We start from the raw sequence: 15,264 nt of genomic DNA, 5'->3' as shown, positions 1-15,264 counted from the left end.
GTTCAAACCTCGCTTAAAGCAAAGTGCAGATGTGCTGTGTCTTAGGGAACCCCGATCCCATCTATTCAGTGTTCTGCAAACGGTGCTACGTGCAAAGCACATAATACATTAAAACACAAGCAATTCAGAGAACAACTACTTTCTTATTCAAGGTGGTGAGCTCATTTAAGACCTTTTAAGTGGTTTATAGAAGTTTAATTTCTCCATCTTTCCATGACGATACTTAACTATATGAAACAAGAGACGTCTTCTCCTTTGCCAATATCTTATGCTTTCCCCAAACTACTTATCAGCATCTTAACAAATCACTGTGAAGTACTAGGTGGATCGCAATCATATTCACAGCCCCCTGCCCGTGTTAACACGAGAGCACCGTCCCTCACACACGCACGGAACACATACTTGCTTTTTGTGGTTGCTGCGCAGGAAGGACCTGGGAATCCCATTCTTGCACTCCGAGTCACTCTGCTCTTCGTAACTTTCAAATTCGCTCGAACTCCATCCGTATTCCAAGGAGCTGTTTCCACCTTCATCCCCATTCTCAACATCATCATAGATCATTTCATCTGAGTGCATAAATTCCAAAATGAAATTAAAACTTTAGAATTCCATATGGGCTGTTTTGTGCCTGTTTGTTTGTGGTTTTACCAAATCATCTAGAGCTGGGGGTGGAAGGAAATCTGAATCATGCTGAGGACCCTGCGGAGCCCCGGGCTTGCGCCATAGAAGGCACTGTGCAGCACCTCCACCACCGGGGCAGGGCCGGGGAGGCTGGGGAAAAGCACTTCAGGTGTTTCTCACAAGTGTCCCTGCCCCATCTGTACCCTGAGGACCACCTGGCTATGGGCGTCTGCCACAGTCACGCCAGATAACTTGTCAGCCTTAGAGAACTTCCCAAGAAGAAAAATCTTCCTTTATATAAACTTACAGGATGTTTTGAAAATTAGACAGAAAGAGAATTGGTGGACAGATGATAGGCAGCTAGATGGATGGTGCATTATAGAAATTTGGGTAGGTGGATGGATAGGTGGATGATACAGATATTCAAATACCAGCACTAGCAAGAAAATACAGACAGATTTTTAAATTTTCAATGCTGTGATGCTAACAAGACTTTTAGAGAATGAAAATGACATTCTTCAAACTCCCAGAATATAAGTGTCTCTCTAAATCTTTTATCAGTCACACAAGAATGAATGTTTCTTTATTTTACCTGGTTTCTTAGATATAAATAATCTCCATGCCTTAAAAATATTAAATTTATTCTTTATGCATCCAAATCATTCACTGTAACAAAACTAGGCCTTAAAAATCCTTAGTAATTAAGCACGGAGGAATATATACATCTTAGCACATAAGTAACATTCAAAGCCAACACTTGCTTTCACTGGAAATGCAAAATTAGACATGAACTTGTCACTTACAATCCTTAGATATTTCAAATTACTCTATCCTTGTAATATTTCTCCACTGACTACAAAACAGGTCCTCCAAATGTCTGATTAAAAGTTCTGGCGGGTAAACAGCAGCCTGGAAAAGCCATAAAATGCATGAAATGAGCTCACTTTGCAGAAGCTGCAGTGCGTTCTGTGTGCCACAGGCAATGATCACCACCCGGGCACCCGGCAGCCTCAGCAACTCAGCTCAGCGGGTGAATGGGTCAAGTCCTTGCACAACTGCCTGAAATTTGGGGCCAGGCGTCATGCTGAGAGCTCACCCACATGCCCAAGAGCCAAGAGTCATCCTGAGAGCCTACTCACGTGTCCAAGAGCGGAGGGGCTGCAGCCTCTACCATGTACTACGGGACTCAGAGAAAGGCACCCCTACACTCCCCAGTGTGTGTCTCCACTGTTCCTCCAGCCTGTCTGAGAACCTCCACCCCCTACACGCCCTGGTGTGTGTCTGCACTCTCCCTCCAGACTGTCTTAGAACCTCCATCCCCTACACAGCCCCGTGTGTGTCTGCACTGTTCCTCCAGCCTGTCTTAGAACCTCCATTCCCTACACACCGCGGTGTGTGTCTGCACTCTCCCTCCAGACTGTCTTAGAACCTCCATCCCCTACACGCCCTGGTGTGTGTCTGCACTCTCCCTCCAGACTGTCTTAGAACCTCCACCCCTTACACACCCCGGTGTGTGTCTGCACACTCCCTCCAGACTGTCTTAGAACCTCCACCCCCTACACGCCCTGGTGTGTGTCTGCACTGTTCCTCCAGACTGTCTTAGAACCTCCATCCCCTACACGGCCCTGTGTGTCTGCACTGTTCCTCCAGCCTGCCTTAGAACCTCCATCCCCTACACACCCTAGTGTGTGTCTGCACTGTTCCTCCAGCCTGTCTTAGAACCTCTATCCCCTACATGCCCTGGTGTGTCTCCACTGTTCCTCCAGCCTGTCTTAGAACCTCCATCCCCTACACACCCTAGTGTGTGTCTGCACTGTTCCTCCAGCCTGTCTTAGAACCTCCATCCCCTACACACCCTAGTGTGTGTCTGCACTGTTCCTCCAGCCTGTCTTAGAACCTCCATCCCCTACACGGCCCCGTGTGTCTGCACTGTTCCTCCAGCCTGTCTTAGAACCTCCACCCCCTACACACCCTGGTGTGTGTCTGCACTGTTCCTCCAGCCTGTCTTAGAACCTCCACCCCCTACACGGCCCCGTGTGTCTGCACTGTTCCTCCAGCCTGTCTTAGAACCACCATCCCCTACACACCCCGGTATGTATCTGGACTGTCCCTCCAGAGGTTATAAGGAAACTCCATCCCCTACTTCCTTGCATCCACCTCTGGACTTCCAACTTTTCTGGTCTATACAAAACAAGTCCGCACAGACATGGTTTTTATACATGTTACCTTTTTCACCTCAATTAGATTTTCAGCCCTTTGAGAGGTGGAGCTGCATTTTCTGTATTTAGCACAGCAGTTGGCAAGAGTCTAATCAATCAATCTAGTTCTCTCAGTGCCTTGTTAAGGCTCCTGGGACCTAGCCACAGCATCAGGCATGTTTAGATGCCTTTACCTTAGCTCTATTACAACTCAGGCTATTCAGATGTATGAAAAATGGGTGGTTTTCAATGTTTTAGAAACGCAATTGCTGTTCTGGCCCCCAGCAAACACTGAACTTCCAAGGACTTTGAAGGGTCTTGCTAACCATCAATTCAGTGAATTACTTACGTCCTCTTGAATGCCTGGCTGGCAGATTCGTGGTTCTAAAACTGGACGTTAAATCCAGTCACCCTGGCACGTGTCTTCTGACCAAGCCAGTGACCAGGCAGCGCCATCGACTTATTGTCCTTGATGACAATCTTGTCGGCCCTTAGCCCTGTGTATTTAAAAAGTGGCCTATGGAGGCATTGGCTGCACAGTGAGCATACCTAATGCCACTCAATCGTACTTGCTGAACTGGCTGAAATGAATATTTACGTATACCTGACACAATAAAAAAAAAAGAAAAAAGTGGCCCTGTGTGGCCTCCATAACATCTAGTAAGGAATTCTCCCATATTCTCCTTGTGTTCTGAGAGCCCCGAACTCTAAACAAGTGAGGAAATGCGGGTGCACTACCCCGCAGCACCTCTCAACACAACTAGGAAATGCGGGTGCACTACCCCGAAGGCACCTCTCAACGCAACAAGGAAATGCGGGTGCACTACCCGGCGGGCACCTCTCAACGCAACGAGGAAATGCAGGTGCACTACCTTGCAGGCACCTCTCAACGCAAAGAGGAAATGCGGGTGCACTACCTCGCAGGCACCTCTCAACGCAAAGAGGAAATGTGGGTGCACTACCCCACGGGCACCTCTCAATGCAACGAGGAAATGCGGGTGCACTACCCCGCGGCGTCTCTCAACGCAACGAGGAAATGCAGGTGCACTACCCCGCGGGCTCCTCTCAATGCAACTTGATGCCGGCACACTGTCACTTTCTCCTCTTGATTTTTGCTCACCATGGCTTCTGAGTTCTTATAAATATACACACATATAATTTCCTCGTTTTTCTGCTGCTGTGCTATGGGTGGTTTACTGGATACTTCTGCACGGTGCCCTCCTGCAGCCACCAGGCTTTCCCGTCTCCCGCTCCTCACAACAGCTCTGCACAGAGCATCCCACAGGGCCGGAAACTCGCTCCCTGCCCCACCACTGCTATGGATGGCCTGTCCATTAACTCCAGCTTGTGCTGTCCTTACAAAGGGGACACACTGGGCCTCGCTGACAGCTGGACTTCCACAGTGTGCAGGGTTCTCAGTCACCAGACCACGCCTTCTGTGAGGAATGCCCGACGTGGCCGGACAAATTACCCCAAAATGCATTTCAAACTTGTTTTTACAGCAACTAACCTTTGGTCCTCACTTTATTTGTGGCACATTTACCTGCAAGCACCTAGGAGTTTTCCTGATCAACAGGATGAAATCACCCTGTCTCCATGACAGCAGGCACACCTCCATCTAGTACTCGGTATGTAACTGCCCAAAACATATTTGGGGAATGAATAAATTAACAAATGCCTTGAGCTCCTCCCCATTACGTTTCCGGTAGATTTTAAGAACACGTCCTTAATTCAGCTAAGTGAGTTTCCTTCTATTAGGAGTTTTTAATGTTGGATGGTCACTGAATCTCAGCAAGTGCTTTTTAAACACATGCTGAGATGAGCATACAGGTTTATGTCCATTAATCTGGGGAAATCGTGTTACAAGAGCTTCTCAAAGGATCCTTGAACTGCTGCCATGAATGTAAAAGGTTAAGACAGGCTCTTGCTTACTTGTTAGGGTCGTGCTGGATTCAATTTCCTGACATTTCTGGAAGGAAATGTAGCATCAACCTTCATGGGTGAGGGAGTTTACAAGTTTATGCTAACATTATGAACTAATTCACACCACATCCTTGCTTCTGCTATTCACTGGAACAGTACATGCGACAGAGGGGTTTGTCTGCTCCCTGAAGGCTCAGTAAACCCCAGCATAAAAACATCTGAGCCTGGTGGGCTGTTCTGCACAGTAGTTAGGCAAACCATTCATTATCTTGGATCATTATAGGTTTATTCATGGTTTTTATTTTGGGTATAGTTGATTCTTCAAGGCAATTTTTAATTTCATCTAACTTTTTGATAAAAAGTTATTTATAGCATCCTCTTACGGTTTTTACAAATTTCTACTGCAGTTACATCCTCTTGATCAACTTTATCCTTCCTTCCTTCCTTCCCTTCCTTCTTCCCTCTCCCCTCTTTCTCTGTGTTGTCCTAATATAACCAGAGGCTTGTCTATTTTTGTACTATTTTTAAAGAACCAACTTTTGGTTTCGTTAATACCTTATGTTGCTTCCTGGATTTTTATTTCATCATTTTTGCCTTGCTCATTATTTTTTTCCTGCCACTTCCTTCAACTCTGCTGCTCTTTCGTGTAGCTGGCTGGATACTCAGTTCACTATTCTCTGTTGTTTGTTTGTTTTGTTTTGTTTCGTTTTTTCAGAGGGAGTCTCGCTCTGTTGCCCAGGCTGGAGTGTAGTGGCACGACCTCGGCTCACTGCAACCTCCACCTCCCGGGTTCAAGCAATTCTCTGCCTCAGCCTCCCGAGTAGCTGGGATTACAGGTGCCCACCATCATGCCCGGCTAATTTTTGCACTTTTAGTAGAGATGGGGTTTCACCATCTTGGCCAGGCTGGTCTTGAACTCCTGACCTCATGATCCACCCGCCTCGGCCTCCCAAAGTGCTGGGATTACAGGTGTGAGCCACTGCGCCCAGCCTGTTTTATTAACATATGCCATTATGTCTATAATTCCTTAGACTTTAAAATCTATCCCATATAGTTTATGTAATGTTTTTATTATTATTCAAGTCAAAATATTTTCTAGTTTCCATTTTGTTTTTATCTTTGACCATGAGTTACAGAGTAGTATATCATTTTTAATTTCTAAATGTTTGTGTTGATTTTTTTTACTGATGTTATTCAGTTGTCATCAGGAAATAAGGTCTGAACATCCATTCTTTGGCATTTGTTAATATTTGTTTTGAGGCATACTATATAATTTTTTAAAAATATTTCATGTGTTTAAAAAAATACATATTCTGGAACTACTTTCTTCAAGGATCTGTATATGACCTTCAAGTCAATCATACTACATTGCTGTTCTAATCTTTTATGGTTTACTGATTTTTTTTTTTTTTGAGACAGAGTTTTCACTCATTTCCCAGGCTGAAGTGCAGTGGCACAATCTCGGCTCACTGCAGCCTCTGCTTCCTGGGTTCAAGTGGTTCTCCTGTCTCAGCCTCCCAAGTAGCTGGGATTACAGGCGCCCGCCACCACGCCTGTCTAATTTTTGTATTTTTAGTAGAGATGGGGTTTCACCATGTTGGCCAGGCTGGTCTTGAACTCCCGACCTCAAGTGATCCATCCACCTTGGCCTCCCAAAGCGTTGGAATGACAGGCGTGAGCGACCGTGCCTGGCCGGTTTACTGATTTTATGTCCAGGATCTGTCAATAGCAGAGAGAGTTTTCCTAAAATTTCTCACCCCAATAGTGTATTTACATATTTCTGATTAAGCCTTGTTATATTTTGCTTATATATCTTAAGGCTATGCTGTTAGGTGCATATGAGTTTAGAACTGTTATATATCTTCCTCATGAATTATTCCTTGCTTTATGGCTTAACATTTAGTGTATTATTATAGTTACACTGGCAATACTTTGGTTAGAATTTGCATTATATTTCTTTTTCCATACATTTACTTACAAATCTTCTGTACTCTTATGTATCTCTCACAAGAATTTATGGCTAGCTTTGCTATTTTATCCAATCTGAGGATTTCTTTTACTGGCAACATGATCCACTTTACTATGCGTATCAATATGTTTGTACTTATTTTGCAGTCTTTTCTCATATGATTTGCAAAGCTTTCTTATTTTATATTTCCTTGCTTTTACCAGATTGGGTTTTGCGCTACTGGTTTCAAAGTTAAATAATCTATTCCTATTTTCTTAGCAGTTACCCATAAAATGCAAACTTGACCAATCCATAGCAAAAAAAAAAAAAAAAAAAAAGTCGGTAATAATATCCTCCCCCTGAAAAATGCCGACTTCAGAACTTCAGAACACACGGCATGAACTGTCACCCTCCCCTTCAGTCAGCACTGGCTGCGGTTCTGACTCCATCTTAAACTCAATCAGCACTATCAGCGCTGTCTTGAGCGGTGCTGGTATCGACTTCCCACACGCCCGACACTTCCCGGGCTCCCCACTCCCTCCTGCCTCCCGTCACCTCCTCCGTGGTTCAGTGTGCTCTTCCTTGCAGTGAGTGCATCATCACCTATTTCCTTAGATTCTATGGGCAGCAAGTCCCCCAGCTCTGCCTCATGCAGCCCATCTCCCATTTGAAAGGACTGTACTTTGCTAGATGTGGCTGCTCAGGCTAAAAGAGCCCTTCCTTCTGTGCTTTGAGAACCTGCCCCCAGCCTGCGGATAAGTAAAATAGCGAGCGGTTCCTTTGTAGGGAGCCATGTTTTCTCTCCAGTTGCTCTCAGGAGATTCACCCTGGGCTTGGTGCTCTGCGGTCTCCATTGTATTGGCCTAGGTATGGATCAATGTGTAATTCATCTTGTTTTGAATCTCTATTTCTAAAATCTGAGAATTTATGTTTTTCTTTAATTGTACAGTATTCTTAGTTATTTCTTTGAATATTACCTTTGCCTGATTCTCTCTACTTTCTCATTGATGTCATTTATTCGATATACATTGCTGCTTCTCAGCCTCCCTGTTTCCTACCTCTTTGCCGGCATTTTCTGTACCTTTAACTCCTCTGTTTGCTTGGGATAAGTAAGATTAAACTGCCCTATTTCAAGTGTTATAAGCACACACACATATGTGCACAAACACCAATACTCCACCACACATCAATAAGCCATTCTAGAAACAACATACAAAACGTGAATACAGAAAACGCCTGGGCCATCCACTAAATAGTCACTTTTGCATCCAGAGGGAAAGGCTGCTGAGCTGAATCTCCTCAAATCAATTCCAGACAAAATCAAACCTGGTTCAGAGTCTGAGTTTTCCCTTGGAACGTCATCGTAAATTGCTTCTTCTGGATCTGGAATAAACGGGGAGAAACACTTTAAACAGTGACCAACATAAACCTAGTGCAATTTAAATTTTACAGGGCCACAGTTACCGATGATGTCATGATTATTCAAAAAGTTGGTTTATAAGGGTAGTTTTTTTTTTTTAATTTATTTTTTACTTTTTTGTTCTTTGTCCCAACCAGTAGACAACCAGGGCTGTAAGGCAGCTAACAGCACCTTACCAAAGCATAAGCATTATTTTTAGGGCAGAATAATTTATTGGGAATGAAGGATGTCCCTTTAAATGGGCCAGCTGTAAAATGTCACTAGGAAGGAGTTTTATGGTTTCCAGGTCAATCTTATTCTATGATTTTGTGTTCAATTACACATTTCTATATGGCTCTCTGATGAGTATTTTAAGCTTATGAAGTTAATGTTCTGATGCACAAAAAAATACAACGGTGTCACACAGACTTCCAGAAATAAGAAAAGAGCCCATCAGTGCTGGATACAATGGAAAACCATCCAAATAAACCAATGACACCATAATTTTGTGCCACTGAAGGTAAAAAGTAGTAGCAAGTATCAAAATGCTAAACATATAGGACAGTGTTTCTCAATCTGTATCACGTGCAACACTGGGGTTCTGTGAAAGTGAAACCGTTTCATAAAAAAGAAGGGAAGCTGTGTAAGCAAAACTGTGCTGTATGAGATGACCACACAGGACACCAACAATGAGCCTGAGGTTTACTCAAATATCTGTAAGAGTTACACGCTTCATATGAAAATCTGTTTCATAAAAAGACCTTTAAATCAAGGTTCCACTCATTGACTAGCGGTCCCCTCCCTGCAAGAGAACGTCCAAACTACGACGTATGACTGCATCGAAAACATACAGACAACCGCTTCCTAAGCCACATAAGAAAGAAAATGAGACCAACAAACCCGAACTCTCCCCTGACATCCAAGCCACCACTCCTGTCCCCACACTAGCGGGAAATAAAAATTCAGGAAAATTCCTTATCTGCTGCTGTTGTCAAGCTCCAGTATTACAGATGCTCTTTCTTTTAATAGCATTTACTATCTGCAACCACAGTAAAGATTTCTACTCCTCTTAGATAATGTTCAGGGATTACTAGTTTAGAGATCATATTTCCAAATATAGTTATTCCAATTCACTGTCATCTGGGTAATAAAAATGAGTAATGAGAAAAAAACCAGACAAATTTTACTTCGGAAATAAAATTGTTAGCAAACAGCCAAGACAATAATTTAATCCTGTAACGATCCTGCTTTAATAGCCACCTAGCGGAATCATCTAATTACACTAAGATCTTTGTTTTAACAACGTCATAATTGAAACCAGAATGAAGACTTCCAGGAAACAGTTTAATAATCAGGAGGTAACTAAGACGGTTCTACCTTGTAAGTTGATCATATAAAACAGTTACATAGAAATTAGTGAGCCAGTGGATAATGAGAGGCATAATCAGGAAAGTAATCTTTGCTTTTCCTTTAAAAATTAAAAAAACAAGTAAATCTAGCTAAAAATCTTTCAGCCTTTGAAGCCGCAGGTGGGACTGCAGATCTGGCCACCTGGAGTGGGGCTGGCTCAGCCAACTTAAAGGGAGAAAGAATGCCTTTAGGTTTACTCTGAATTGTATGGAAGCTCGAGCCGTGTGTTGGAAATGCACTCGCTTTAATCCACACAGAGACGGGACATAATCCTACAGGTTTAAATGTACATAAAAATAGAGTTTGGAATTCTTTGCTCTGTTTACGTTGCAGACTGCTCTCATTTCAAGGAGTGAGATTATAAATAAAATGATGCACTTTTGGATGTTTCCTGTTTTTGAAATCTGAACACGAATCATTCACATGACCAAAAATTGTGCTTTTGTCAAAATACATGTCTAATCTGTCCTTTAAGTAATAGTTCTCTTAAATAAGCTATGAGATTAATCAGATCATTACCAGTTAGCTTTTCAAGCATATTTGATTCAGGCTATTGTTTTGGAAAAATACGCTACAGAACTTATTTTTAAGTTACAAATAAATAAGAGGCTACTAAATGTTTTGGAATCTGTTGTTTCTGCCAAAAGGTAAATTAACAAAAGATTTATTCGGGAATCCCCATTTAAATTTGTATGATTAGATAAAAGAAAACACCAAGTTATGTAAAATAAAGTGTGTATGGAAAAAAAAAAAAGGGAGGCCCACCCGCCCCCTCTTCAAAACGGGTGCCAGACACTGCATCCCCGTGGGAATCACAGGCAAGCGCAGGGTGGGCGTCTGGGTGGTGGCCGACCGTGGCTGCAGGTCAGAGTTTCTGTTCCCCACATATCTCACTGTTACCACAATAACAAAGCCTGTGCTAGGAAGAAACGACCAGGAAGAGTGAGTGCGTGGACGTGGAGAGCTGGGGTGGCCTCACGTGAAGTGACAGCTTCAGGGAACCCCGGGAAACTTCTGCATAGTCAGCCCGTGTTACTATTTTCAGTAAATAAACATCTTTTTAGAGTTTTAGATCTGATGGGACCCGAGACTCAGGAACCTGGCCCCGCCGCACTGACGTCTGTGGAGCATGTGAGGATTCTGGCTGTGGGCGGCCAGGGAACTTACTCTCCATCCAGGCTGTGTTGGCCGGGTCTGCGGCCCAGCGGGCCAGTGCGCTGTCCTCTCGACCGACTTGATCTTCACTTAAAGAAAACAAACCATAAAGTCAGAATATCCAGGCACAGCCCAGTCACTAGGCTGCCAACTGCCCTGCAGAGTGTGTGTGAGTGTGTGTGTGTGTGTGTGTGTGTGTGTGTGTGTGAATATATATATATATATGTTACTATACAGGGAATCACATATTTTCCCAGCTATTATTATAGGACATCCCAGGTTCAAGTTTTCACTCATAACTCTGTAAATAAGTACTCCAGATGTTTGGCCTACGCACGGCGCAGAACACGGGCAAGGGCAATACAGTCGCAATACGGTCCTTGCCCTAGAAGGCCTGAACTGTCTTCTGGTTTTTCAGCCACCCCTTTGAGGACCTCTTAGGCCCTGCTCAGGACGCTGGGTGGTAGAGATGCCAGCGGGCAACGGGCCGTCTCCATGTCCAGGAGCAGGTCAGCGGGAGAAAGAGATGCAAGGCCACCCAGCATAAACCACAGTGCTCTGCCCCCAGCAGGTGGTCACACGGGCCACCAGAGTCCCGCATACACAGGGACTGGGGTGTCATCCTTGGCAATGAGAAGCTGTGGGAATGCTCCGCTCAGAAGGATGATGAGGTCAGACTCACTGCACACACCGAGTGTCGCCCCATGAGAGGCACCACTGCTGACAAATGAAACACAGCAGGGATCAGTCCTCCCGACACCAAGTCCCGTGGGTGCTGGGGGATGCCCTGTGTCCTGGTGACGGCCCCCTGGGTGCTGGGGGATGCTCTGTGTCCTGGTGACGGCCCCCTGGGTGCTGGGGGATGCCCTGTGTCCTGGTGACAGCCCCCTGGGTGCTGGGGGATGCCCCGTGTCCTGGTAACAGCCTCGCGGGTGCTGGGGGATGCCCTGTGTCCTGGTGACGGACCCCTGGGTGCTGGGGGATGCCCCGTGTCCTGGTGACGGCCCCCTTGGTGCTGGGGGATGCCCTGTGTCCTGGTGACAGCCTTGTGGGTGCTGGGAATTGCCTTGTGGGTGCTGGGAATTGCCCTGTGTCCTGATGACAGCCCCATGGGTGCTGGCGTTGCCCTGTGTCCTGGTGATGGCCCTGTGGGTGCTGGGGTTGCCCCATGTGCTGTGCTGTGCACCTGTGGAATTAGGATGCAGCCCCCTGCCCTGAGAACTTATCACATCACCAAGGAGCATTCTTGCACTTTTAAAGTTTAAAATAATATCAAAACAAAAAGTTACCTAAAAAGGTAAAAGAAAATCTGAATCAAATAGAAACAGTATTTTAAACTATTTATAACTATTTCCATGTTTGAAAAATTTCATCCTTTTGAAGATCATTTAAGGTTTTCATCACACTACATTCTATATTCATTTTCTTCAAAATAATTCCAATTTTCAATGCACATTTTTTTCACAATACATTTTAGATCACCAGTGATAACACGCTACCACTGATTTTTAACTTTACATAAAACCTGCAGTTTCTAATGGAGAACCGTGGCTGGACCTATCTGGTGGCACAACTCTGTTTAAACTGGAGCGAGAGCACTGCTCTAGTGGCTGCTGCTCCCCAGATACCCCCCCTGCCTGCAGGGGGTTTCACAGGGGACGCTTTACCCTGCAAAGGCCGCCTTCATCATAGAAAGGAGAAAAGCAAATGAGGGACAGCAACAGCAGGGCCGTGACAAGGGCTGAGCCTGGACACACCTGGACGCCTGAAATCAGACCCAGTTATTAGGCCCTCACTCCACTTGTCCTAACCCTACATTTCCAGGGGACACTCGCCTGGGAGGGACCCGAGGCAGGAGGTGGGGCTGGGACAGCTCCCGCCGCGAAGAGCTAAGGATGGCGGGCAGGGACACACGCCAGGATCCCCACGTCCAGCTCCCCAGGAGAAAGGCGGGAATTCAGCAGGTGTGGGAAGACGGATGCAGATACCTGTTTGGAGGCTCCTCGGAACTCAGGGAATTAGGCTGGCGATCTTCTGTGACTTCTGGTGTTTCTGCTGGGAAAGAAAATAAGTGATGCTGCTTTACGCCTGACAAAAATGCTTATGAAGTTGATGTTTTTACCCTTAAAAATGGTTTCACACTTTCCTTTCTTATCAATGAGAGGCTTATCTTAGCATAAGGGTGATTAATAAATTTAAAATTTTTTAGCTTTTAGATAAAATGTATTCAAGACTGGAATCTAATAAAATGGGATCTACCGAGGGCTTGTGAAACAGCCAGAAATAAACTGCACCGGCATCCAGATGCATCAGGCTAGAGTTAGAAAGAAACGGGATGTTCTCTCCCATTCCATACGTCCACAGGAGCCATGGCTGTGACTGGCCCGAAGGGGCATCCGCCTGGCATGCTCAAAAGATGTTCAAGAGAGGAGTAGTTATGCTTGTGACATGTGACACCAGCTTTCACTCACACACGCTCACATCCCTCCACGCACAAATCCACGCAGCATCCGACCCGCCTGGCGATTCCTTCCTGCCCGTCTGTGGCTCTCCAGGGTGAACGCTGAGCCGTGAGCAAAGCCACAGTGCAGGTTTCCCAAACATTCCACGCAGGTGGGGTACGAACTTAGACCATCAAAGAGCAGCCTGAGATGCCAGTGCAGAAGGAGCAGACCCTCCCACCTCGGAGGGCTCCTGGGCAGGAGCCAGCCAGAGTCTATGATGGCTGTACCGCGTGGGTGCGGGCTGCATGGGTGCGGGCCACGTGGTCCCTTGACGAATCTGCCACCGCCCAGCTGCGTGGCACCAAGAATGACGTGGGGAAGGAGAGCCAGCAGCACTCAGCGGCTGCTGTTCATCGCCATGCTGACAGCTGTCCATGAAATACTTTCTAAAGGGAATTTATCTTTGGGGTGAGCAAGTTCTCAGCCGTTTTCAAAAACCGCAGCAGTTGGCTCAAAGTCTGAGAGAGCTGAGCTCGATGTAACCTGCTTGGAGGTCTCATCCCTGAAAACAGGCCCCTGGTCACACGAGGAGCCACCACACAGCTGGATGCTGACTAGCAACAGACGCGGGATGCCCGAGGGGCTGTGGGGGTGGATCTGCGGGCAGCGCTGCGAATCCCACAGGCATCTGCTGGTTCAGTGTTCCGGGCCACCTTCCTGAGGGGCAGGTGTCAGGGCAGAGGCAGGGCCAGGATCTGAAATCCAATCCGCCTGCTCCAAAAACTGCCCTTCCCACGCTACCACACTGCCTCAAAGAAACACCCAAAGATCTGGCCAGGTGCGGTGGCTCATGCCTGTAATCCCAGCACTTTCGGAGGCCGAGGCAGGAGGATCACGAGGTCAGGAGATCAAGACCATCCTGGCCAACATGGTGAAACCCTGTCTCTACTAAAAAAAAAAAAAAAAAAAAAAAAAAATACAAAAAATTAGCCGGGCGTGGTGGCGGGCGCCTGTAGTCCCAGCTACTCAGGAGGCTGAGGCAGGAGAATAGCATGAACCCGGGAGGCAGAGCTTGCAGTGAGCCAAGATCCCATCACTGCACTCCAGCCTGGGCAACAGAGCGAGACACCGTCTCAAAAAAAAAAAAAGACAAAAAGGAAAAGAAACACCCAAAGAGCCACAAAGCTTTTACTCGTGTTCTGCAGAGGGACAAAGGCAGGACATGCTGCCCGGCAGCAATCTTGCTGCACGATGAGAACTGTCTCCCCCATGGGGGTGTCCAGGAGCACAGACTCCCATCCCCAGAACACACACGTGAGCCTTCTCAGGCTCCACCTCAGGAAACTCTTCTTTCCTCCGCCTTCCAGGAAATTAAGATGCAAACTGAGTCTGTCAAGGTCAGAAGGAGGCAGACATGCTCGCCAGGGAGTCGCCTAAACAGCTCCGAGCAGCAGCGCACCCAGAGGCTTCTGGCCACAAGAGCCCGTGCGTAAACAAGAGCAGGACCTGCCTGCGGACGTCTTTCAGAGCTGGTTTCGGTTGGCAGGAAAAATAACGGAATCTGGTCATCCCAGTTTGGCCAGCTGGGAGCTCCAGGCAGGGCTCTGCAACCTCCCATCGCAGGCCTAGGGAGCCTGGCTGTGCTGTATGTCCCGGGGAAGCCCTGCAGAGCCAGGTGGCCGCCCCACCCCAGGGAGGCTCCAGAGCAAGGAATGGAAAAGCCAGCGGCGCCACCCGGCAGGAAGTGTGGGCCAGGCTGGGGACCCAGCCTGACACCAAATCCATGCTTTTCCATCTCTCAGGAAGGAGGTCTGCATTCACATCCCTCGTTCAATGATCAAAACGCAACTGGAGAACCACCTCTACTCCGGGACTTAAAATAGTCTTTATTAGAACAAGGCTTTATTACTGGCTCTAGGTTGACAGAACAAAAATAAGCAAATTGTTTTAAATTCATGCTAAATTATTTAAAAAATAAATTAAATGATGTGCAATTATTTTAAATAATCAAATAATATCTTAAAATAAGAAAATCACTTTAAAATAAACGTATTTTCCTTCAGCCGAGAATCCCACACTCCGCATGCCCTCATTTCCAGGGGGTGCTCATGTTCTGCGGTCACAGAGTGACAACAGCAGCGTGGATCATGCAGATCGTGGTGAGTT

The 15,264-nt window shown here is 46.2% G+C and overlaps 1 protein-coding gene across 3 annotated transcripts in view; it reads right to left on the bottom strand.

Annotated features, from left to right (window-relative positions):
- ARHGEF10 (Rho guanine nucleotide exchange factor 10) overlaps positions 1-15,264 on the bottom strand; it is a 143,068-nt gene that overhangs the window by 88,432 nt on the left and 39,372 nt on the right. For 2 of the 3 annotated variants that reach the window (XM_054497978.2, XM_063668496.1), the window contains exons 5-8: positions 12,643-12,709; positions 10,667-10,743; positions 8,017-8,073; positions 403-566 (exon numbers count right to left, since the gene is read on the bottom strand). In XM_054497978.2, coding sequence (XP_054353953.1) covers positions 403-566; positions 8,017-8,073; positions 10,667-10,743; positions 12,643-12,709 — 365 coding nt within the window. The remainder of the gene's footprint in view (positions 1-402; positions 567-8,016; positions 8,074-10,666; positions 10,744-12,642; positions 12,710-15,264) is intronic. The other variant, XM_054497977.2, reaches the window with a different exon arrangement.

This window comes from Pongo pygmaeus, chromosome 7 (genome assembly GCF_028885625.2).
Source record: "Pongo pygmaeus isolate AG05252 chromosome 7, NHGRI_mPonPyg2-v2.0_pri, whole genome shotgun sequence".
In the NCBI taxonomy this organism is placed as follows: Eukaryota; Metazoa; Chordata; class Mammalia; order Primates; family Hominidae; genus Pongo; species Pongo pygmaeus.
This window is presented reverse-complemented; position numbering and strand designations above follow the sequence as displayed.